The sequence below is a fragment of the Rutilus rutilus genome (assembly GCF_951802725.1).
Source record: "Rutilus rutilus genome assembly, chromosome: 9".
Taxonomy (NCBI): Eukaryota; Metazoa; Chordata; class Actinopteri; order Cypriniformes; family Leuciscidae; genus Rutilus; species Rutilus rutilus.
This window is the reverse complement of record NC_140223.1, coordinates 3423016-3450108: the sequence shown is the minus strand read 5'-3', so window position 1 is coordinate 3450108 and position 27093 is coordinate 3423016. Positions and strand designations below refer to the sequence as shown.

At 36.9% G+C, this 27093-nt stretch overlaps 1 protein-coding gene across 2 annotated transcripts in view; it reads left to right on the top strand.

Moving 5' to 3' along the window:
• Positions 1-25456, top strand: part of LOC311296915 (NACHT, LRR and PYD domains-containing protein 3-like) — a 37622-nt gene extending 12166 nt beyond the window's left edge. Inside the window, exons 6-11 of one of the 2 annotated variants that reach the window (XM_084418907.1) lie at positions 1260-2981; positions 14794-14862; positions 15028-15117; positions 19766-19939; positions 21807-21980; positions 24102-25456. In XM_084418907.1, coding sequence (XP_084275033.1) covers positions 1260-2981; positions 14794-14862; positions 15028-15117; positions 19766-19939; positions 21807-21980; positions 24102-24138 — 2266 coding nt within the window. In that variant the 3' untranslated portion in view covers positions 24139-25456. The remainder of the gene's footprint in view (positions 1-1259; positions 2982-14793; positions 14863-15027; positions 15118-19765; positions 19940-21806; positions 21981-24101) is intronic. The other variant, XM_084418908.1, reaches the window with a different exon arrangement.
• The last annotated feature ends 1637 nt before the right edge of the window (positions 25457-27093 follow it).

Here is a 27093-nt window from a genome sequence, read left to right as displayed (position 1 = left end):
TGCAGTTCACAAAAGTTCATTATTTACATGTGCTTTTAAGCCTTGCCGGTTAAACATTAAACAACTGGCACTAAAAGCCTGTCAAACAGCGCCTGTTTACTGGACTTATCTTTCGAGTCTTATTGAGTTAATACTGTCAAATACACACAAGGTTTACATAAACACAGTTGGTTATGTCTAAAGTGAAAGCAAACATTTGAGAGAAAATCATGCGCATATGCGTGTATGCTAGATGCGTGCCGGTCTTAAAGGGACAGTGGCCTAATAGTAAACATGCTGTCGCTTGTCCTTAAAGGGATAGTTCACCCAAAAATGAACATTCTGTCATTATTTACTCACTCTAATGCTGTTCCAAACCTGTATTCATTTCTTTCTTGTGCTGAATACAAAATAAGATATTTTGAAGAATGTGGCTATCCAAACAGTTGCTGGTCCCCGTTGACTTCCATAGGAAATATATATACCATGGAAGTCACTGAGGACCAGCAACTGTTTGGTTACCCACATTCTTCAAAATAACTTTTAATTTCAACAGAAGAAAGAAACTTGCAGAACTTGAGAGAGTAAATGATGACAATTTTCATTTTTAGGGGAACTATCACTTTAATGCTAATAAAACAACAAAAAACAAAGAGAAAATCACTCACTGCTTTGATAACTTTAATAGTAGCATTAATAAGCATCAATGTATAATTTAATAAGTCTATGTAGTGTTTTATTTTTATATTCGTTAATTTATTTCTTGAATGCTACTGTTAAATACACCTACTGTAACTGAAAACATAAAGCACTGTTTATTTCATTTGTATATTATGTTGTGTATATGTAATGTCTATCTTTGTCATTATTTTCTTTGTTATTAAAAAATAAGAACAAAGATTTTTATCTTCGCCACTTTGACCTAAATATCTGCCATTCTTTTATATCTTATATTTTGTTACCTTGTAAGGCTTTGTTTTTTAAAATAGGGACATTAGTTTGGCTGTAATGCTCAGTCACTTGCAAAATAGTAAAACCAACAAGAAAACAAATTGTGATAAAATCGTGAATCGTGATTTTTCTGAAAAGAATCGTGATATGATATTTTTGCCATATTGCCCACCCCTAACTCAAACACATGATTAATAATTGAAACATTTCAGAAACCTAATGATGTTCTGTGTCCCATAATACAGCAAACAAATAATATTTTTTTAAATTTTTTTTATTGCCATTTACTTCTCTGACTTGTGTAATAATGTGGTATTTTAATCTTACAGCCATGACACTAAACCTCCTGAAGTCCTCAAAACATTGAGATCAAATCTGAGACAGAAGTTTGAGTGTTTGTATGAGGGAATATCAAAGCAGGGAAACCCAACACTCCTGAATGAGATCTACACAGAGCTCTACATCACAGAGAGTGAAAGTGGAGAGATCAATAATGAGCATGAGGTGAGACAGATTGAGACACAGTCCAGGAGAGCAGAAACAGAGGACACACCGATCAAATGCAGTGACATCTTTAGACCTTTACCTGGACAAGACAAACCCATCAGAACTGTGCTGACAAAGGGAGTCGCTGGCATTGGGAAAACAGTCTCTGTGCAGAAGTTCATCCTGGACTGGGCTGAAGGGAAAGAGAATCAGGACGTCCAGCTCATATTTCCACTTGCTTTCAGAGAGCTCAACTTGATGAAGGACAAAACACTCAGTCTTTCAGATCTTCTTCATGTCTTTTTCCCTGAAACCAAAAAAATGGACATATCCAGTGATGAGTATAAAGTGTTGTTCATCTTTGATGGTCTGGATGAGTGTCGTCTGTCTCTGGATTTTCAGAGCGCTGTGAGGTTGTGTGATGTGACTGAATCAGCCTCAGTGGACGAGCTGCTGACGAACCTCATTGTGGGGAATCTGCTTCCCTCTGCTCTCATCTGGATCACCTCCAGACCAGCAGCAGCGGATCTCGTCCCCTCTGAGTGTGTCCATCGAGTGACAGAGGTACGAGGCTTCAATGAGCCACAGAAGGAGGAATACTTCAGGAAGAGAATCAGTGATCAGAGTCTGGCTAATACAATCATCAAACACCTGAAGTCATCAAGGAGCCTCTTTATTATGTGTCAAATCCCAGTGTTCTGCTGGATCTCAGCCACTGTTCTAGAGAAGATGTTGAGTGAAGCAGAGAGAGGAGAGATTCCCAAGACTCTCACTCAGATGTACACACACTTCCTGATCATTCAGACCAACATCAAACATGAGAAGGACTATGAGAAGAAAGTGAAAGATGAAGACATGATTGTCAAACTGGGGAAACTGGCTTATCGGCAGCTTGTGAAAGGCAACCTGATCTTCTATGAGGAAGACCTGAGCGAGTGTGGCATTGATGAGACCGAAGCATCAGTTTACTCAGGATTGTGCACTCAGATCTTCAGAGAGGAGTTGGACTTGTGTCAGGGGAAAGTCTTCTGCTTTGTTCATCTGAGCATTCAGGAACATCTAGCAGCTCTATATGTGCATCTCTCCTTTATCAACAATAACATCAATGTGTTTGACCAGATTACCAAACCAACTAATGGAGACACAGTTTCACTATGTGATCTCCATCAGAGAGCTGTGGATGAGGCTTTAGACAGTAAAAATGGGCATCTGGACCTTTTCCTTCGTTTCCTTCTGGGTCTGTCAGTGGAGTCTAATCAGAGTCTCTTACAAGAACTAAAGACACAGACAGCAAACAGCTCTCACAACAATGAGAAAACAGTTCACTATATTAAAGAAAAGATCAGTGGGAATCCCTCTCCAGATAAATACATCAATCTGTTTCACTGTCTGAATGAACTGGGTGATCTTTCTCTAGTGAATGAAGCTCAACCTCATATGATCTATGGAGGATTACGTAATGAGAAACTCTCCTCATCTCAGTGGTCAGCTTTAGTGTTTGTGTTGTTGTCCTCCGAGTGGACAATGCAGATGTTTGACCTGAACCAATTATTGGAAGGAAAACCGTAAGTAACATTATGAACGAAGAGATTGATAAAGATTGATTTCTGGGATATTGTACATAATTTGCGGGTGCTACTCAAACTGATGCTGTGTCCTAGTAAGGCTGCATATCTCGACTGCCACAACATCAAGCATACTTTGAAGGATCATTTGAAGTCAACTTTTGTTTTGCGTCCTTAATTCAGCTCATTTTGAAGGATGCATCACGTGTATCCTTCGTGTCCTTCACCCACAATCCTTTGCACACATTCCAATTCACGAGAAAAAAAAATTAATGGAAAATGAGTTGGCACTGAGCTTTTCGGAGTTCATTATGAAATGTAAGAAGAAAATGTTTTAAGGTATACTTTACAGCTCCTCGATTATGGCAAGAATCATAATCACGATTATTTTGCTAAATATTGAAATCACGATTATTAGTGAGTGATATGATAAAAGTCCTATTTCATGATATGAGTAATTTTAAATGTCAGTGAAATTTCACAATGATCAATACTTCAGGAAACACTAATACTAGGTTAATGTAAGTAAAAGTTCTCAAAACAATTACAGAAGACAAGCAAACAGTCAGCAACACAATAAGAAAAAAGAAACTAAATCACAAACTAAACTGACAAAAAATACAACAGAACAAAAATACAAATTAAATAATTAATAGTGCTTTAGGTTTTTCTAGAAGATGTACTAACAGTGGTATTCAGATAAGTTATAGACTACAACAGAAATCAAGAAGTAATCAAATGTAAAACATCACTGGAGTATACTTTAAATATAGACTAATCCATATAAAACCTACTAGGGATAAACAATGTGATATATATATATATATATATATATATATATATATATTATAATTTTTTTTTCTTTTTTTTTTTCTAAACTGATAACCAATAATTAATTCCTTCTCATGGCCGATTCCGATACAGATACCGATAACCAATAAGTTCATATTTTTATATCATAATTTTTTTTTAATATAATCTGCAGTTTGTGCACCCAGAACAATATAAAATCTAAGATGCACTTATGAAACTGATATTTTAGTAGCTCTGACCTAATTATAATAGCAAACATCAGTCCTGACTCTTCAAATGTTTTTATTTTTTGTGTAAGGCACTAGAGATGCGCGGTTGGCGGTTACAGCCGCGGATTGGGCGGATGACGTGACGAAAAGTAATATTTTAATTAAATTCGGGCGGGTGGCGGGCGGTTGAACCAATCAAATGAAAAATATATGTATACACAAATCAACGGATGGCGGGCGGGTGCGGTTTTGAAAATTGGTCAAAAACGTTGGTGCGGCTGGATGGCGGACGGATGATGATTTTTGTGATGCGGTTGCGGATGAAATAATAGCCCATCCGCGCATCTCTATAAGGCACCACAATACTTAGTAACATAAAGGGTTTAACAACTATGACAGAACTATGGTTTATCTGCACTTAACAACTAATTAACAACAAATTTATATTCAAGTATTTCATGCATAACAAAGAAATGCATCTATTTAACATTTAGTGCATGAGGATGAGGAAGGTATATAGAGTTGAAGTCACATGTTTTTTCAAATACATAAATAAAATGCACTGACATTTGTCAACCTCGAGAGAAAAAAACAAATAAAAGTGCATGCTCAACAAAAATAAAGTGCATCCTCAAAAGAGCATAGGGGATAGTTGAGATTGCAATTTTCAAATACCTGCAGAATGGGGACATCGATGCTCCATGTTTTATGCTTAGCGCTAGTAGCTGCTTCATATTCTTTTAATACAGCTGCACCGCGAAGACGGCCTTATGAGTTGTTGTGTTAAAACTTGACACCTTTTTTCCTCTCAGAATCCTTGCTAAACATAGTTTGCAAGCAATAATGGCATTGTCCTCTGCTGCAACCCAGAAAAACTTTCAAACCGGCGAAGACATGTTCACAGATGATAACGTAATGAGCGCAACACAGTTTTAAAGCTGCAGTCACTTGCACTTAGGAAGTGAATGAATCTCGGATAAATCAGACTGATTTATTGATTTACCAGCAAGAATACTTTATCGGATCTAGTTATTGGATTTCATTTATTTATAGGAGCAATAAAAATGACGTAAATTTCCACCCATACCGCTCGATAATTTTTCTGTCCGATTAATATTGTGCATCCCTAAAAACTACAGTTTATTTATTCAAGAGCAGTGAGTGATTTTATCTTTGTCTTTTGTTGTTTGATTAGCCATGATGACTGCAAACAGATTAGTCACTTTAAAGCCCCGTTCACACCGCTAGCGACACACAGCGACAAAGCAACATGATCCCATTAATCATCTGTCACGGAATGGTGAAATAGTGAAGCGAGGTTTCAAATGCAGGAATAAGTATATTTATTAAGGAATAAAAAGCAAAACAAAAACTCCCCATGGGCAAAACAAGACAGGCATCTGGCAGTAACAGGAAACACAATGGAACATAGACAATGAAACAGGACTGCAAACAGGGAGACTAAATAGGGAAGCAAACAAAAGAGGGTAACGAGGAAAGCAGGTGGGGCAAATTAATCAATAATCAGGTAACAAGATGGGAGGGGCTAGACAATTGACAGGAAATACATGACAAGCCATGTGCTCACAACAAACCAGACTATACACAAACACATGACAAACCGGGAGTGTCAGAGCCCTGTCACCAAACCAAGATACAAACCAGACAGAAGTGACAGAACCCTGACATCTTCAATGGCGGTCTGGTGAATATCACTGAGCCCAAAGGCAGCAGGCATCATGCAGATAACTATTTTTGAAACATTTCTGACCAAGTCCAACTAAAATCCAACAAAATAAATAATGAACAGATAAAAATATAAAACATGAAATTAGTTAATTGACAGTCTTATATATTAAGAATATATTAAACCTAAAACGTTCATATTTTTTTAGAAAGGATGTGAATTAAAACAACCACAGCAGGCAACAAGTTGATAAATTCTGTTAAATTAAAATTTTAATTGGCCGAATTATCCATTTGTTTTCTGACAGGGAACACATGGAACTAATCACCGCTACACATTTTGATTGACAGCCGTCACAACCTACTAGTGACCGTGTTTACTCCTTTCCTTTCAACCATTGGATAGGATTTAAAATGCTTTCTTAAAAGGGCAAAAGAGCGCATGCACGTTTTCCTAATATGAAAATTTAAAACCAACAGACTGATGAAAATGCGGGACATTTTCTCAATATGCGACGTGCGGGACAAGGGGTGAAAATACTGTGCGGTACAACGCAAAGCGGGGCGGGTGGTCACCCTATCTTTACTGCCAACACTAAAGCCACTGGGAGACACAGACACTTGTCATTCACTGTATTGCATCAATAAAAAGCCAGTTAATATAAAGATTTTTCTAAAATTAGGTTTTAATAGTATTTTCGTGCCGTGACCCTGGGGGCAGGAACATTTGTGACGTAGCCTTGCACACTTACTAGACTCATTCTAGTGTTTAATGCTGAAGACTCAAGCCTACAAGCTTCAGAAAGACTGGACTAGGAAATACACAACTTCACTAGGATGCAGCCTTCTGTTTGGGAAGCACCCAATATCAATATGCAGGAGACTCCCAGAACTCCCAGACTCGGAGAGGTGGGATGTCTGATTATGGGAGCGAATTCGCTAGAATTATTGTTCTGTGAGTCACTCCTGAAATTGTGATGGTTGATATAGTGATAACTAGGGCTGCCCTCGACTAAAGATTTTTCTAGTCGACTAGTAGTTGTACATTTAAACGATAGTCGACTATTCACATATTTATTTTAATAAGCCATAAATCATAATTGCCTAATACATAGCCTAATCAGCTCTTAAACGCACGCATGAAGTTTGCCACAGTGCACCGGCAAAGGTAATGATTATGGGCCCTATTTTAACGATCTGAAACACAAGTATCAAGCGTGAAACGCAAGTAACTTTGTGGGCGGATCTCGGGCGCTGTTGCTATTATACCGGCGGGATAAATGACTCTTGCGCCCGACACAAATCTAAAATGTGTTGGTCTGAAGTAGCTTCATTACTCATAGGTGTGGTTTGGGCTAGGGATGGGCATTCGATAAAATTTTCCAAGTCGATCGTCGGGAGAATTAACGATCGACTATCGATTAATCATTAATATTTTTATATTGAAATTCATTATTTATTTAACTTTTTGTAAATTAAAAATGCAATGAAAATACAAAAATACAGTTTGTTTGTCCTCGATGAGATCTTTATTACAAGAAGATCAACTTGTGGCAGTGAAACTGGACGTTCGGTAGACTTGAAGATATGCCCTGCGGTGCTCTAAAACAGCGGAACCTGCAGCTGCGAGCCGGCGTTCTTAAACAAAGACCCATGGCCACTTCATCCGTTTTCTGTGATCAGATAGCTATCCGATCGTGAAAAGACCAAATGTAAATGCCCTCCGAAACGCATTCGAGACGGATTTAAATCCGATCGCTCAAACCACTTCAGGAGGAGATCTGAGACGCATTCCAGACGAAACTGGACAAGTGTAAATGCATCTGGTTGTTGAAACCACATGTAAATTTGACTTATCCCAAAAATGCTAGGAAATAAACGTGTGAGAGCGTGTTATAGGCTATATCATGTTATAGCCAGATATGACGACGCTGCTTCAACACGCATCACCACAGATGAGCATCTATTCATCAAGCCAACGTGCAAACTATCGCAAATCAAAGTGAAAGTCATTCATCAACACACAATCATCTTCATTAAAAGTAAAGAACCGAAATGATCTTACCAGGGCTGTTGCCGCAATATCTTGTTGCGGTCTTTGATTTAGAAATTTTCGCTGATGATCAATAACATGCAGCTCATATCAGTTGCTTTCGGTGACGTGCAACAATTTAAATATGCATATAGCGCGGGAATTCATGATCGGATTTATATCCGTTTTGCAAAAACACATTTATGTGACCAGGTGTAAATGGAATCGTTTTGATAATTCAGATAGCTATCCGATCTGAGAAAACGCATGAAGTTCCCATAGAACTTCTGCACCAGTCTACTGATTTCTGTTGAGAAAGATAAGCATGTTGACATGATCTGGGATCAGACGCGACCGCAACCTGGGGCCCGTTCTTTGTACGTCGCTAACTCAGTTAGCTGGATTTGATTGTTGGCGATCTGGCATGATCTTGGATTGTTTGGTTCTTCGACGCTCATCCTGGACTTGCTGTCATAGCAACAGGTGCGCAATCTTAAACCTGCTCGGGAGCAGGCTTATTTCATGTTAACAGGATTAGACTGCGGCTTTATAAGCGGAGCTGATACGGGAAGTCCAGCGCAGCGCGATAGTGCACTTTCTGAGGTATATTTTTCTCGTGACTCGTGAGATTGTCGTTTACATTATTAATTTGTTGGAAACGCACATTTATTTTAGACTTGTCGGAGTCGGGCTTTAACTACAGCACAAACTGTTTGCATTGCCCTAAAATTATTTGCGAGTGGCTCTTTCCTTTACACTATTGGAGATGCGGAGAACCTGATGGAAAGTGCTGTCTGTCGTGTCATTCGGACTTTACCTGGCGCTTTTAGGTTTAAAAAACAGTTTTAGTTTTTTTTTTTTTTTTGGTGGCATTTCCAAGCCACTGAAGACCCAATGTTGTAAAGCAGTTTTTTTTAAAGCAGGTTTTTTTTAGGCTATCATAATTTTTTATTAAGATCATTCAATCATGACCATGCCATATACTGTAATACTATATGTCACTCATGCCTCACTAACATGATTGGTACCATAGGCTAGCTAGACCATAGACTATAGGCTACCATAGACTGCCATCAAGGCCTCAATGAAGGGGATTATGTGAACAGAAAGGGGGTTCACAATGTAAATGTGCAGCCCAGTTACTATTGTGATTCTTAATATTCAAGATTAGTAATATTATATCAAATAAAAAAAAAGGCAGTTGACTAAAATCTTCCATATCACAAATGTGAAAGCAAAATGTCCAGGATCTGTGCATGACTTAAGAATTTTCAGAGATTCACATTTATGCACATTATTTGAAAGTGGTAAGGAAAGTTCCACAATTAAATATCAAACTCACTGTATTACATACACTTATGCTGATCCTAACAGAACTGCATTTTTTCATAGGTGATTACATGTTCCTGCCTGCAGACAGGTGTTTTATGACCCCATTCCCTGACCCAAACCAGTTACAATGCAGCTCTAGCCAGGACAAGGGCACACAATGAAATTAACTTTGGCTAACTAAAGGGAAGATGTCAGTGTCTGAAAAGTCTGAGGGTTGCACACCTGACAGGGCCTGTGACATTGTTGCATGTGCCATATTACACAACACTGCCAAAAAAAAAAAACACTTTTCATTAAATGTTTAATAAAAGACAAATATGCTTAGTTCCTTGAGTTTTATTTTAAATGTTATTTGTAAAGAAAAGCCAGTGGTCAAGTGCCTGCAACAAGAGATATTAGACACATGCCTCATGCAACAAATAAAAAGGAAAAGTTGGCTCTACACTGCCCACCTGTAGGCCTATGTCTCATCTGTCTGTGCAGACTCTTCTGTAGGCCTTTCTGTAGATGTGGAATCTAGCAACTTATATTGCAGCCATAAAGCATACAAGTATAAATTAAGTAAAGTTATTAATGCACTTGCAGGTAGGCTAGTTCCTCCATATGACAGTTATCTGAGAGGGTTTATTCACTGTCCAGTGCAATGGAAACAAATGGACATTACAAAGTCTTATTCTTTCTTTCCTTTGGAAAGTTAGAAAATGTCCACTTACTGCACATATTTCAGCCACCACTTTCTTGGGAACAGATACAAGTGTTGGTGTATTGTGTAAAATTGCACAAAAGAGGAAAACACAATGTCATTACAATGAACTACACTCGGGAAAAATGTGATCAATAACTCATGGCATAATATTTTTACATTAACATAAGTTTATCAGTTTTCACTTTCACAAGTCAAAGCAATTCATCATTACTCAAGATTTAACAGTTGAAATGACTATACAGCCTTAATTTAATGCAGCAAAAATGATTTTACAGTGTAGGAGAGTAAGATCTTTTCTTCTTTTTTTTTCTCAGCCTTTTTCTTGGTTGCTTTTATAATCAGACAACCATTTATTTAACAGTGCCTTTTATAAAAGAGACTATAATATAACTAAAAATTACCATTATGTAGAAAATGTTTGTACTTCACTTTTATTTGTTCTCATGTTCTAGTATGGTGACTGACATTACAATGCACAAAGTAATTATGCAATTATTAAAATACAAAAATATAGGCTAATAAGTGATAAAAAATCTAACATGGCCACTTCTAACGGATTTAAATTGTCTGCTACTTTTTGCCAGCCCTCTCTCCTGGCTTTTGCAGACTTTGAGGTGTTCCCTGGCGTTTTGATTAAACATTAAAATTCCGAATAAACTTCGACTATTAGTTCTTGCTCTGCTAAGGAGAAAAACTGAGCGCGCTCTTTGGCCACGCTGAGCAGCCAATAGCAGCGTTGCTGATCAATGTTTCTACTATCGATACATATCCCCTTTAAACCAGCGCATGAACGCGCAATTCTCTCAGATAACTCAATCCAGCGATACTAATCTTATTATTAATACATAGTCTTATTATTAATAATAAGGAATCAATGTTTTTGAAAAAAAATAAATATATTTTTAATATTAAAGTAATAGTAAACATGTTTAATATTAGGCTTACTGTTTCAAACAAGCGTGCCACACAAGCCCTGAAAAGTGAAGCCAAAGCGTCTCGAGTTTTTATCACGCTGATATAAGTTCAAGTGTCTGTTTTTAAAATAAGTTTGTTTTTAGTTAGTTACGCGATGCTATAAAAACGGTGGTGTGACGTCATGATTGACAGCTGTGATTGACAGGTTCTCTGAGCGAAGTACTTAAGTGCACTGAAGCACCAACAGACTTTTTTTTCAGGATTTTCGGAGGACTGAGGAGATTGTATTTACTTTATTTCAACAAGCCTCTTGTCGTACTGCAATCAACAGACATCAAAATTGGAGCAGAACGGAGGAATGGAGCAGACCATTTTTAAAAAGTGCAGGGAGAGTGCATTCTGCGAGAGTGAGGACGGGGCCTTGATTTCGCGGCTTTACTTCCTGCTCACTACTGCGCAAACTTAAGTCCCAAGATGTCAGCGCCATATCGGGACACTGGCAGCTTCACTTCTCACCAATGGAAGAGAGCGAAGGGGCGTCGTCCATCTTTTTTACAGTCTATGGTTTCAAATGACATCTTTGCTGTTTGAGTTGCGCGCACTGAAGCTGAAGAGAACGAACGTTAAACTGAATCGCTTTGCTAGAAGCTTAATCCTCAACGGTTGCTGAATAATGCAACTGAACCATAACCAATCATAGCTTTTAATCAAAAGTTTTGCATTGCTGTTTGATCACGAGTGCTGAAGCTGAATAGAACGAGCACCGGGAAACTGAAGAACTTTTCAAGCGGGTTGTTTAAATCAACGAAACCGATCCTATGTGAGATTAATCAGATATTTATATTACATAAACTTAATATTACGACTTGTATCTGCACAAAATGACATGAATGCACAAGCGAACTTGACTGTGCTGGTCAGATCGTGTAACCCCTGTTCTATGGCAAGCCGTTTTAGCTTAAATTGTACCCAGCGTTACTCGTCGTAATTACATTTTTACTAGTAAGAATTCAATTAGAGAGCTTTACAATTCAATTCTTACTAGTAGCAATTACAATTAGAGAGCTCTCTAATTCAATTATTACAGTTTTTCTCGATTGCTTAAACACTATAACCAGGTTTTTGAACTAAAATTTCCAAACCATAATGCCATTTATCAAAAAGCACACCCATTTCTCTAAACTCTAAACTCTATTCCCTGTTTTGACACATGAGTCAAATTTGTTGAACTGTCACTGCAAAACTCTACACACAAATCCCTTAATTTCTCATTGCCTAGACCATGTTGTCATTTAGAAAGCACTAGCATTCAAAATTGTTCACTCAAGTCAGCACAGCTTCAGCTCAGTTAGCACACAATTACCCAGGTGGAAACACTAAGAGTCAAAATTTAACACATCAATCAGAACCTTCAGTAGATAGATAAAAGGGCCCAAATCAGTTTATTGCGTTTTGGAACAATGGCTCCAGAAAGACATGAAGGAAGAGGGATAAGAATGAGGAGGAGCAAGGGCAAGAAGACAAGCAGTCTCAGATGAAATTCAAGCCACTCTAGTTGCCCATGTGTTAGTCAATGGTATGACTATGAGGGAGGCTGGGCTACGAGTAAGGCCAAATTTGAGTCGCTTTACCGTCGCCTCGAGAACCTTCAGGGAGGAGTGGTGGCAAACAAAATTCTATCAGTGAATAAGAGACAAACATTTCCAATAGTCTTTGATGAGGTGTATTTTCTTGCAAAAAAAAAAAAAGGCCAGCAGTCGTACAGTCACACAGAGTGGCTGCAGAGTGTGACAGTGAAGGGAGGGCATCCTTTCTCCTTTATAGTCTTGACTCCCAGACTGTTATCTTTCAGGCAAATGATGGTATTTCAACCATATGTGGAACATTCTTAGACGTATCCATCATATTGTCTCCTTGAGTGGAGGCCCTCCTGTCACGACCAACACTCTTTACCAATCCAATACAATTCGAATTCCATATTAGAATATGGTTTGTGTGAGCTCCTTTACTGTCATATGTTGGTCACACAAATCTTACTGTAAGTAAATATAAAAAAATAATTAGAGGAGAGTGTAAAAAAAAAAGAGTAAAACAGAAAAAAAAAAAAAAAAATTTGTGTGTGTGTGTTTTCTGTGTATGTGCCAATGTATCCATTGGTTGTGTCTTTTGTGTTCATCATGTGGAAAGGTTTGTGATGGGGGGAACCACAAGTAACATAACTTACCAGTTTTGGAAATGTTGTTTTGAATTTATTGCACCAGTGTCTTAGACTATGTTGTAGTGTGTGTGATTTTGAGGGCTTGTGTGTCCTGTCTGAGGGCAAAGTTTGGTTTTTCAGCAAGAGTGAATGGTTTTGAGTGTAGAGCTTCATTTTGACCTGAAAATAGGATGTTTGGGGAATTGGGTGAGACGTTATGGATTTGTGTTTATAGTTTTGAGAATACGAGGCATAGTTTCAAGAAATGTGTTTAAGCAATCGAGAAAAACTGTAATAGTAAAAATTACAATTAGAGAGCTCTACAAATTCATCTTTACTAGTCATATGTCTCCATTGACTTCTATTCATTTTTAATTACAGAGTTCTACAATTGAATTGTTACTAGAAAGAATTGCAATTGCAGAGCTCTTTAATTCAATTCTTACTAGTAACAATTTAAATAGAGAGCTCTCTAATCCAATTATTACTAGTAACAATTCCAATTAGAGAGCTCTCTAATTCAGTTGTTACTAGTAAGAATGCAATTGCAGAGCTCTGCAATTATACATATCTTTAATTCGTTTTTTTACTAGTAAAAATGCAATTACGACGAGTAACGCTGGTACAATTTAAGCTAAAATGGCTTGCCATACTGTTCTGTACGTGCTATTCCCACATCAACGTGCTGAAACACGGCAACTAAACCCAGAGAATTCACAACGTTTTATTACAATAGTGTTCTCATTATAATGGCATGTATATACATATTACAACAATGGCACAAAATGTTGCGAATGCTCTAGAGAACTTGTCTGTGCTTGTCATGAAGGCTGAACTCCATAAACGCGCTCTTTCCGCCACAACGCGCTTGACGCGCTGAAACATTGGCGAACACTAATTCACAACATGCTTTTACAGGCGTGTTCTTATTATAATGTTACAAAGCCTATGTGACAGATTTGTGCTGCACTGAACTATCTTCCTTTTCGAAGTGATTCCAATCATTCAGAACCATCATGGCGAACAGCGCGCATCTCTCAACTGAAGTAAATAATCTATTATCTATCGGCTTTGATATATTGGCCTAATTTTCTTATCAGATTGATAACGAAAACATCAAAAATGATAATTTATCGGGCGATGTTGATATATGGTCGATATATCGTGCATCCACACTTTCCAGTACTGACAGCATAGCCTCTATGGAACTGACAGGAAGAACGAAAGACTCGGACCCAAAGACTCGAGCTGAACTAATAATTTCTGTTTCCAGAAATGCGTGGTCGAATGAACAAATCACTCTCTGAGACAACTCTGTAGTCCCGAGTCATATTAAAGATTCGTTTAAAATGATCCATCAGTAATGTTTACTACTACTTCAAATGATAAGCCATATTTGAGATCGATGAATGATGGGCGGATGTTTGCATTTCCTGCCGCCAACAATCTGTCCGTCACAACCTGTGTGATTTCACCACTTCCTGTGGAGTTTTTTCTTCTTCTGCCACTTACCGACTAATACAATTTTGCACGACCAAGCCTCTTCTAGTCGACTAATGGTTAATCGACTATTAGTGGGCAGCCCTAGTGATAACCATAGCAACGGACTGGAATGTCAAATGTCAAAATAGACCTGTGCACTAAGTGTTGTAGTGTAAATGCAGACTAATAGACGTGCCACAGAAACATTGACAAGACAAAGAAAAAACACATCTGTGCTGGCTGAATACGATTAATAGCTACATTTAGATACTACAAAACTTTTTCACATGTCTTTTTTAAAGCACTGTTTATTTAATTGAAAAATATTTAAGGGTAATTTAAGGAAGGTATTTAATGTATTATTTACTTATAATATTAATTATTATTATAATTTTTATCAGCATTAATATATATATATATATATTTTTTTTTTCAAATAGTATATGTGTCACGCAAATTGCCACAGCATTTCATCAGAAGACTGTTGTTACAGCAACTAGATCAGCTGAGTAAGTAACTCTGAGAACAATCATCACTGTTAAAACATTAACTTTTTTTAACTTAAATTATGAATTAATGGTTTAACAAAAAATATGAGTGACATTATTACTAATGATATTAATAATTATTATTATTATGAGCATTAATAATTAAAATAATTTATTTTCCAATAGTGACTCATCTTTCACCCAGAAATCACAAAATACAGGAGATGAAGTTCTTCAGAAGCTGCTGCCTGTGGTTACAGCAACTAGATACGCTAAGTAAGTAAAAGAACAATCATCTCTGTAAAAACATACAATTTCTTACTTAAAATTTATGAATTAATGTTTTAACAAAAAAAAAGTCAGCTTTTAAATCCTCCATCTATTTGACCTGCTAGGCTTCTGTTGTAAGAGCATTACAGTAAATGTTTTTCTGTTCATTTTTACAAACTGAGACATGATTAAAATTACTCTGTTGTTTTAGATATGTTTTAGCTGAGGTAAATATATATTTTCTGCTGTGAGATGAGGTGATTGAGTGATTCTAATACTTATAAATTTTTCTTTCATGCTATATCTAGTAGTAAAGAGGAAAAGATAACTGGTCCACTCGCGCTCCGCTTGAACTGTGGTGCTACAGCGATCTGTCACGCCACGTTAAATAGTGTCAGAACTATATTTATTGTTTGAATTTCGTTATATTTAAGGTATACTTAAATAACATATTATTTAAGGTTTGAGCAGTTAAGCATCACCTCTCTTTCTCTTATCTGCAAGGTCAGAGGTCACAGTTGCACACAGGCAGCACAAAGCTGCACCTTTTCTCTCTCTGTTAGTCAGAAAGTATGTGCTAAGCCGTACATGGAAAATTCATAAGCCAACAATTATATTTAAGTAAATAAAATGCATACGAGCTATAACAACATTATAGCATCTTTATCCAATAGCATATATAATATAATAAAAGTATCCTGGTAATGAATAACATAAATACACTGCATAAGTGTAAGCATCATAACATCAAATGTATTAAGTTCAGGTGTAATTTTGCGGTTTGTCCTGCAGGTGACTGCTTGAGTCTGTTTCCAACACATAAAAGCAGATTACGAATACTTCAGAGCACTCAAGATCTACAACTATTTTAAATGCTACTTCAGTTACGATGGTTTTGGCCAGAGGTGTAAAGAGTAGCTGAAAACCGTACTTGAGTAAAAGTACAGCTATCTTACAGCGGAAATGACTCCATTACAAGTTACAAGCTGGGTTTCAGTCACGTGATTATGATGACGCACGAAGGCGGGGCGATTTCAGATGGAGGGCAGGAAGTAAACATGGAGAATATGTCTATGGAGGAAACCGTTGCGGAGTGTCCGTATTGTACCTTTATCCGATTTTTTTTTTTTGACTGTCCGTTTACACGTTCTTTCAACTCTGACCCATATCCGATTCATGTGTTTACACTTGCCATACTATCTGAAACATCGCGCATGCTTAAAGGGTTAAATTCTCTTGCACAGATGGGCAGACCAGAAATATGCTTGATCCTAGCTCTGCGATGTATGCGAAGTTCGGCAAACATCACCATGATTTTGAGGCGAAGGAGGACGAAAAGTGCCATCATTGCACATATGCTTCAGTTATTGTGTGTGAGAGAGATCTCAGGACTGGTGGGAGCATATTGTGTTTAAATATTGGCTTTAACCACGGAGACGTTGCCTAATGCCTCAGAAAATCCGATCTGCCTGTTTACATGATAGTCGCATTGGTATATCCGATTTATTTCCACATATGAATGAGGCCTGAAACCGATCTGGAAATATCCGAATGCATGCATTTTTTTCCTGTTTACACTGTCATAGAACACATCGGATCTGTGTCATATATGAGCAAAAAATCGGAATTGGGTCACATTTCACTGACAGTGTAAACGAGGCCTAAGTAAATGAGCATTTAACGACAACCTAATGCTATATAAAGACAGACACAAAAAACACGTTGGCTAACTAACATACCTCCGACGAAGTGGTCGCTGCAGACACGGGCATTAACAGACTCTGCTCCTCCCGACCGCAGACGTAACTTACGTTAAAAATTCACTTTTTACGGCGTTGTTCTGTGAGCTTTTTACATTTCTCACCTTTATGAGTGACAATCTTCGGTACTCTATAAAAACCCTTTCCCTTTTCTCGATTAGAACGATTGGAGCAGCCGTAAACTACACAAAACATTGGCATTTTTTCAGACGGCAGATCCTCAGCCATTTCACTTCCTGCCCTCCATCTGAATTTCGCGCTCTCGCGATGCAGCAGCGTGACGTCTCGTGAAACCAACCTATTCATCAATTCCAAAACGACTTGAGTAAATGTCTTAGAGTATCTGATTTTAACAGTACTTAAGTATTTTACTTGTACTGAATATAGGCTCAAAGATGCACTAGTTCTCAACTAAAAAGAGACATGCCAGAGAAAAACAAGAAACAGTTGATTTGTGAGGAGAGCAATCACGTTTATTTTCTAAAATCAAAATAAAACTGAACACCTAAGCATTGCAATCAAGGTCGTCACAACAGCCTCTAAAACATCTACAAGCACTCTCAGTTTGTACAAAAGTTTCAGTTAAGCTCAAGTGCTCAAAAAAGGGCATAAGTAAACCAATATCAATTCAAAAAGTTATCGTCAATATAACGGATAAATAAAATAATGTTAAGTAAAATGTTAAGTAAAATTAAACTGCAAAGACTTGCACTGGATGTGCTGGTTTCAGCTGCTGCAGCCACATCCTCATCTCATGTATGAAACACCTGCAGTTCAGCAACTACCTGCTAATGCACTCACATTCATGCAAAGTAGCCTTGTTGACAAGTTTGGGTGAGTAAAGGCAAGGCGCACAAGATATAGTACCTTCAGTGCCTTGTAGATGGCAATTGTCAGCATTGGTTGCAGATTAAAGGGGTCATGGACTGCAGTTTTATTGTTTCATAATGTTCCTTTGGGTGCATTTATAATGTTAGTATGATTTTTACTTCAAAAATTGTCATAATTTAGAAATAAAAGGCATTTTTCCTAGCCTGATTTTAGCCCTCTGATTTGAACACTCTATTTGAAGGGGCATGTCTGCTGTGATGCTTCAGTGTAAACGCCCACTGCTGTGATTGGCTAACAGCTCTGCATATGAAATAGCTACTATTACATGTGGAACACTCTCGAAAACTTTTAGCATGTTTTACTATTACAGCTCTCAATGTTAACTACTCGTGAAAAGTGATAATTATAGCATTACAATTAGATCTATGGCATTATATTTAGATTGTGGCATTAAAAGATTGCAGTGATGAGCATAGCCAATCACAGACATGTATGCAGCGATCTCGCCGTTGCTATCATCATAACTAACAGTGCAAACACAATATAAATAAGAGATTCGTTGATTTATTATGGGAGTTTTGTCGCGAATCCAGAACTCAGTCAATGATAAAAGATTATTTAAACACTACTAAGAGAAACAATGTGAGGTTGACCGTTTAGTCACTGATTTCAATTATTGACAGGACAATGAACATCTTACTGTAGTTACATGAATAATTACATCAGAAATCATTGGTCACAGATCAGGCATTAGAATGAACAGGGTTACTTACATATTGTGGCAATATTGTCGAGTCAATATCGTAAAAGCTTGCAAAGCCTGCACCGAGTTTGCGGACTGATTTACCAAAGAATCCAGAGAAATGTACTGAATAAATAATGTTCAACTGAAACATTCACATTGTTGAAAGAAAATAACCAAAGGTTAAGCAAATTAGGATCCTTTGGACTGTAATGTTATTTTTAGTCCAGTCAGTGGCCCTATGATCTTGTCTCTTCCTCATCTCACTAACGCCAGTGGGCGGGGCCAAAGTAGATTTTCTTCTGCAGAGGCGGTCGTTCACCCTATCTATGACGTCATAAAGAGGCACATTCCAGAATGAGTCGCTCGCTGGGCCTAGTAACAATAAAAGCTGATTTTGGACTAACAAGGAAATTTTCAGTTCTGAAACTTTCAGGATATTCTTATAATATAATGACCTCTTATATTTCAAAACCTCAAGGAAAATTGTATTTCTCTGTTCACGACCCCTTTAAACAATAAAGAGCTGGATCTAATCGCATGCAGTGATACTTTTAATGAAAACTCAAAACAATACTTCTTAGGAACACAAGAATTGCAGAGAATGCGAACAGAACAACCATCACATATAGAAATGCGATTTGAATAGGATTTCAAACCACATGTGTAGGTAGCTCAAAACATATTTGTAATAATCATATTTCATGTGATTTTTTGCCATTCACAATTGCTAAATCTGATCGGATCTATACAAAAATCGGATTTGGACGGACAGTATGGACAGCCAATGAACAGAAGAAACACAAGGCTTAAATAGACAGACAAACCAATCAAAGAAACGAGAAACAGCTGAGATTATTTAAACAATGGGTAACCAAGTAAGCTAACTGAAACACAGGGAAACAACTGAAAACGAAGACCCAGAACTGAAACATAATACAAAACCCGACTAAACAGAACACAAACTCAGAATACCCGTGACAGCAAAATTGCTTATTTTGTAGCAGAAATAAACTGCAACAGAAAAAGTTAGGTGCCATGCAAAATGTAACAAATAATTGCATTACTCATTACAAACGTATTGGAGTAAAGAGTACATATACTTATTCAAGCATTTAATCAATTAGAAAGTAAACCTTGCTAATGTCTTTTATACTCAGTAAAACTACAAAGTAGCCAAAAAGATACTTAAGCACAGTAACTAATTACATTTACTTTCATTCAGCCGTTTCTACAATCTTAGGTTTATGATGTTTTTGGGAAATGCGGCCCTGTATGTTTTGATCTGAGTTAGTGAAGAGTGTGTCATTGTTCTCTACAGGTTGATTAATTGTGGTGTCACAGATGAAGGTTGTGCTGCTCTGGCTTCAGCTCTGAGCTCAAACCCCTCACACCTGAGAAAACTGGATCTGTCTGGGAATAAACTAGGAGACTCAGGAGTAAAGCTGCTTTCTGCTGGACTGGAGAATCCTCACTGTAAACTGGAGAAACTGAAGTAAGATCATCTCTCTGATAGTCACATGATCTGGGGCTCAGAGAGACATATTTTAAATAGTTTATATTGAGAACAAATCAGTGATTGTAATTGTAATTAGCATATAATGATTTTACATGAATCACATTCAACATAATAACAGTTAATGTGTTTGAAATCTGAAGCTAAAGCTGATTTCATTCATCTTCACTCTCATCACATCAGTGGCAAGGCAACATAAGGCCAGGTAGGCACTGGCCCACTTAGATTGACAGCTGCTCCACTCGATCAAGTGAGACACAAAATAGTTTATTTGAGGGAAAGGAGAAAAATCACACATAAATGACAATAATTATTCCTCAAATACATGAATTTAGCGGATATCACTCCTGAAACTTTGCAGTGTCTACGTGGCCACAAGTCAAGCATAAAAAACTAAAGATTTATTCAAACTGAATGGATTATATATAATCTATAAAGGTGGCAAAGAGCGCTCCTTTATAATCACTAAAACGATGTCACTCATCTCAGTTCATCGCGATGACGATCTCATGAAGTTGCATTATAATCAATGAAGCTGTCCACACTGCACAATTAATCTCTTATTTACAAAATGACTACACTTTGTTATAATGAGAGGATTTACGAGCGTGCAGAACTCAGCACTCGACAAAAACTCTGACTTTGAGCAGTGAGTGGATTCTAACTTTAAACACCTCTGTTTGGCCATTGAGTTCAAGAAATCAACAGACATATCTGTTATTGGCTACATTGCTTAACGCTGCAAAAACATGTAAATAGAAACCTTTGATTGTTATTTTGTTCATTGGTTATTTTATTTTTGAAAGGATTTAGTTGTTTTCATGAAACTGTTAGTGTGCTGGTTTCGGCTGCTGCAGCCACATCCTCATCTCATGTATGAAACACCTGCAATTCAGCAACTACCTGCTAATGCACTCACATTCACGTAAAGTAGTCTTGTTGACAAGTTTGGGTGAGTAAAGGCAAAGCACTCAAAATATAGTACCTTCAGTTCCCTGTAGATGGCAATTGTCAGCATGGGTTGCAGATTAAACAATAAAGAGCTGGATCTAATCGCATGCAGTGATACTTTTAATGAAAACTCAAAACAATACTTCTTAGGAACACAAGAATTGCAGAGAATGCGAACAGAACAACCATCACATATAGAAATGCGATTTGAATAGGATTTCAAACCACATGTGTAGGTAGCTCGAAACGTATTTGTAATAATCACATTTCATGTGATTTTTTTTTTTTGCCATTCACAATTGCTAAATCTGATCGGATCTATACAAAAATCAGGTTTGGACGGACAGTATGAACATAGCCAATGAACAGAAGAAACACAAGGCTTAAATAGACAGACAAACCAATCAAAGAAACGAGAAACAGCTGAGATTATTTAAACAATGGGTAACCAAGTAAGCTAACTGAAACACAGGGAAACAGCTGAAAACTAAGACCCAGAACTGAAACATAATACAAAACCCACCCAAACAGAACACAAACTCAGAATACCCGTGACAGCAAAATTGCTTATTTTGTAGCAGAAATAAACTGCAACAGAAAAAGTTAGGTGCCATGCAAAATGTAACAAATAATTGCATTACTCATTACAAACGTATTGGAGTAAAGAGTACATATACTTATTCAAGCATTTAATTAATTAGAAAGTAAAACTTGCTAATGTCTTTTATACTCAGTAAAACTACAAAGTAGCCAAAAAGATACTTAAGCACAGTAACTAATTACATTTACTTTCATTCAGCCGTTTCTACAATCTTAGGTTTATGATGTTTTTGGGAAATGCGGCCTTGTATGTTTTGATCTGAGTTAGTGAAGAGTGTGTCTTTGTTCTCTACAGGTTGGTTGAGTGTGGTGTCACAGATGAAGGTTGTGCTGCTCTGGCTTCAGCTCTGAGATCAAACCCCTCACACCTGAGAGATCTGAATCTGTCATATAACAAACTAGGAGACTCAGGAGTAAAGCTGCTTTCTGATCTGAAGGATGATCCACATTATAAACTGGAGAGACTAGAGTAAGAATAGTTTTTTATAATTTTCATAATATTTTCATTTTAAGTTCAAATAGCTGTTTTACTCATTAGAAATAAAATGAAAATTGTGTGTGAATATTTTGTCTGAGATCATCAGATATTTAGGGATGTCCCGATACCGATACTGGCATCGGGGATCGGGCCGATACTGTCCTCATATACATCGTACTCATAAAAATTCGCCGATACCACGTACCGATACCACGTACATTTTGGAAAACGAAACTGGCCGCCGCGAGTGCTTTGTGGAGGTGAACTGAGGCGTAGAAAAGTATAATATTGGCGGTTTGGGCTCATTTCACAGGGTTCGTACAAGGTGCGTGTGTATAGTAACACATAGCTGTGGTGCGCGAGCTGATAAGAGAAAAACACGCAGTGGATTAAGTGCGCAACAGCACAGACGCGCGAGCTGGTCGAGCACATCCCTTTAAACAGACATTAGTGGAAAGTTTGTTCAGTCGGATGTCAATGGCAAAGAAAATAAAATGAGGCATGTAGCTTATTAACGTTAACTGACGAGAGAGAGAGAGCGCACTTCTGTTGAATGCTCTTGATTGCTGATCGTTCACTCACTCAGCACATGTTATTTGGATGAAAAAACTAAATCGCATATGTAAGTAACGTACAACATGAACTGTTACCTGATTTATGTATAACACGTGGTTCCCTACATTATTACAGGACGTGTGCAGGTTAAGAAGTTCCATGAACGCAAACATCTGAAGTGCGCGCTCCGCAAACCAGCGTCTCGGCACGCGAATACTGAATTAAATTGTCTTTCACGTCTTGCGCTTGTACGGACGAATTCACACAAAATAATGTAAAAACACCCGTCTTGGCGAGTATCCTAATGTAAACAAAGTCGGTTATATCTCAAATGAACAGTAGCCATGTTCAAATGCGGTCCGTGCGTTCGGTCTTAAAGGGGCAGCAGTTTGATAAACCTGCTTCTGTGTTTTAATGTTAATCAAACAAAGGACAAAGAAATACTCACTGCACTTGACTAAATAGGCTACCCTTTTCAACTTTACAAAAATATCTATCTATATATATAATTTATACAGTAATGAATATGCTTTTTTTCACATTTGATTACTTTATTCAAATTTCTGTACCTGTTAGATCTACCCGAAAAACTCTAAAAACACTGTTTATTTCATTTGTAGCCTTTCTTTGTTCTATTGTATTTATTTGTCCTATTTGTAATTCGATTGTTTGTTCTTATTTTGTTACTGACTGCTTACTTGTTTTAAATTCACATTAATTAGGCTGGTAGTTTTTGTTGTAGTATCAAAATTGGATTAAATAATTGATATTTCACTGGTTTTGACAAACATTTGGACCGCTGACCCGATCCTCAGCCCTGAGCCCTGCTGGAGCGGCTCTAAATATGCGCTGTGGCTATTAAATGAAAGATAAAATATGATAGAGCAATAGAATGAACAGTGACAGTAACAGAAGCTCATACAATGCATTTTAGCAGGCTTAATTAAGCATGAAAATAACTGAAAGAAATATATATTTGATGAACAAATTAAGCCAACTAATATGATGTATATTCTTTTGGTTTATCTACTAATACATTTAAAAATTACAAATGCAGGGAAAATTCAGGTATCGGTTACGGTATCGGACTAGTTCTGCAAAAAGTGGTATCGGGACATCCCTACAGATAATGAGTCTTAAATTCAGCTTCAGTTTCTGTAGGTCTCTAAACTTTAAACTGTGTTTGATGTTGAGTTTAATTCTGCTCATAGTGTTGTGACTGATTGTAAAAATAATTTTTTCATTTTCATCATTTTCCTTTAACTGTCTTTATGTGTGTGATAATCTGAGATAATCTGGGTTGTTTGTTATTAACTGATATTAAATTTGTAGTGGAGTGTACCACAATCATTTCTGCTGGTTCTGTATCAGCTGTCCGTTGTGTGAAAGTGACCTTTCATGTCCTTTTAATTTTATAAAAGTGACTTTGAACATCAAATAGAAGCTATATTATTATGTTTGAGAATGAATTATATATCTTATCTAGTTAGTGCAAAGATTTGACAGACGTAATGTCTCATGTCAATGCTGCATATATGACTGTGTGTTTTATTTTAGGACTAACTTTCAGATGACTAGCTGTCTGATCTTCTGATGATCATCTGATGGTGAATAAGGATCCACTACAGAGACTCACAGTCAACAGAATCAACAGAGACTGAAGATACAGTGACTTCACTGTTATAAATTAAGACTTCATTTAGATTTCATTGATCCTTGGACAGACCCGATGAGGTGGCAGTGAAACACTTTTTATTTCACAGCAGCAAATTACAGTTTCTCATTCATAGATTAACCATTTTATTTGTATAAATGCACAGTATAAATTCTAAAAGGTTGGAGTTTTGTTACAGAGAAAATATAGAATCTGAATGTGTGTTTTTGTTGTACCAGGAGATGGAGATAAAACACCGGGACGAATATCGGCGCGCGTTATTCGCAAGCGATTTTCACTGACGATGAGCCGAGTGAACATGCAAATTCATTCCCTGACATTAGATGGCGCTTAATGTAAAACAGAAATACTCCATAACAGTTCTCTTTTATCAAGATTTTTGTAGTCGCTGTCGCGTTTGTCATATAGTTCTGTTACGTATGTGTGCTCGGCAAGACCGTTTTGTGTTTGAGCACCCCCAAGTTGTGTTTTACTGTAACTTCAGAAGCTCCAGACACGTGAGCAAAAGCGCCAATCTCATTGGTCGGATAGTTTTTGACGCAGCGCGTCAAACCAAAAAAACGAACCCGAGGCGTTTTTTTAAAAATGACGCTTTTACGCGTGCCGTTTTTCACGTCGGTGTGCACACTCACATTGGCGCCCTTTGTTTAGTCACGAGGCGTTAAACGTCGGCGAATATCGCGCACAAAATTCGTCCCGGTGTGAACAGGCCTTAAGTGTATATGACTTCCTTCTTATAGTAACTATAGCTGCACTGAGAACTGAACTGTGCATATTTACATCATTGTACTTTAGATTTAGATTTTTAGAGCACTGTATCCTATTATAATGAATTTGTGTCATTTTTTGTGTCAGTAGCCAAATCTAAGAATAGCAGTCAGCACATCTTAGTGCAACTAAAATTATTACCAACAATAATATTTCACAATATAGTTTTAAAAAACTATAAAGGAAATTGAAAGTGCAGCACCTTTAGCTTGTACTTGCTGGATTGATAAACAATGAATATAATTTCATTTTATATGTCTGGTTATTCATGTTTATTTTTTTTACTTAAATGAAAAAAACTTTGAATTAATGTTGTACGTAAAATACATACAGGTTTAATTTTTTCAATATCAGAATGATCCGTGATGATCATATTGGATCTGTGCTGATATAAACTCACTGCATCTGTGCTGATAAACACATTCCCTTGTTTAAAGTTTGTTGCCCATAAATCAACTGTGAATTGTTGTGCAGGATTCCGGCTCCTTCATTTGTTGATGAAATATTTCTCAATCCTGTAGAACTGCAGCACAAGAGCAACACCAGATATATCATGCAGACATTAGATTGGATTATCTTTATAAAGGCCTGTGGAATGAGCTGCTTTTGAGCTGCATTTACATGTTTACAGGTACAGCGTCTCTCGCCTGCAGCGCAAACACAGGGAACCTTCTTAGAACTTCAGCTAACATTCTGGAAAGGTTCTTTTAAAGTTGTGAACAAACATTCTTCCAGTAACATTAATAGAATGTTTGTTCAGAGTTATCTGGTCTTTAATAATGTTCTCAAAACGTTAGCAGCACAAACACATTATTTAAACAGCGTTCATGGAATTTTTTTTTTCTCTCTGAAGCATCTTAGTTAGACATTCATCTAACATCTTTTGAAAGTTACTAGTTACAGAATTTTCAGAGAACATTCAATAGTTACATTACTATGTTTCCAAAACAATAAAATTGAATGATCTCTTAACGTTCGTTTACTAAAAAAGACTCAAAAGATGGTTTGAATCATCTGAGAATTTCATTTTCATAACTTAATGGGATAATTCCCTAAACTTTCTTAGAACATATTTCTATAAGCTGGATCTTTGTTTACACATCTAACAAATCCACCAACAATGATTTACCAACAATTACCAACGATGCTTTCCACTTCATCTCTAAGACTTATTTTTGAGTGTCGGGTGATTCTGAACTCATAATATACTTAAAACTCCCTCATTAGGACTAATTGTTGTTTATAGACTCATTTTAAGGCCTTTGAATCATCATGCATTCAGTAACACGATTACAGCAAAGACTTTTATATCGAAACCTGTGACACATCGGGAAATGCAGCAATCTATAGCTGTAATCTTGATTATTATACAAGTAACTACACAGTCCTCCTCATACACACACACACGCTCACACACACACACACACACACATTAGTGAGGACATTGCATAGACTTCCATTGATTTTAAATCAGATTAATGATGTTGTCTATGGCCTAACCCGACCTCTGATCCCTAAACTTACCCATCACAGAAACATGTGCATACCCTGGTGAAAAATATGTATATTTATTGTATTACAAATATATTCCCTTTTCAACAGTCTACTGCAAATATACTAACACAGATGTGTACTAACTCTTTAAATATATAGAAAGTATATTAGCATCATGCTTTTACCTATTTTCACAATACAACTTTTAACACACTTTAAAATAATTGTAATTTAGTATATTTTCTAAAAATATATTTTAGAAAAATATACTTAAAATGAGAGTTCTGTGTATAAGTGTACTTATTTGAACATTACTTTAAAATATATTTTAGGTAAATTATATGCTCAAAATTGTCATTGAACAATGCACTGGAAAAATACATGATTTAATATCCTGAAGTTGTAGTATATTTAAAGTTCAATTTGAGTATTTTTTTTAAGTTTACTTCATGCATGGAATTCACTTCATTAAATTCCAAAAAATAAATACAAATAAATTCAAATTAATTTTATTGGAGGATAACCCCTTGAGATGGAACATCTCGTTTTCGAGGGGGTCCTCAAGATAACACCAAACACTTACACACTTGCACATACTAAAGCTCTTCCTCA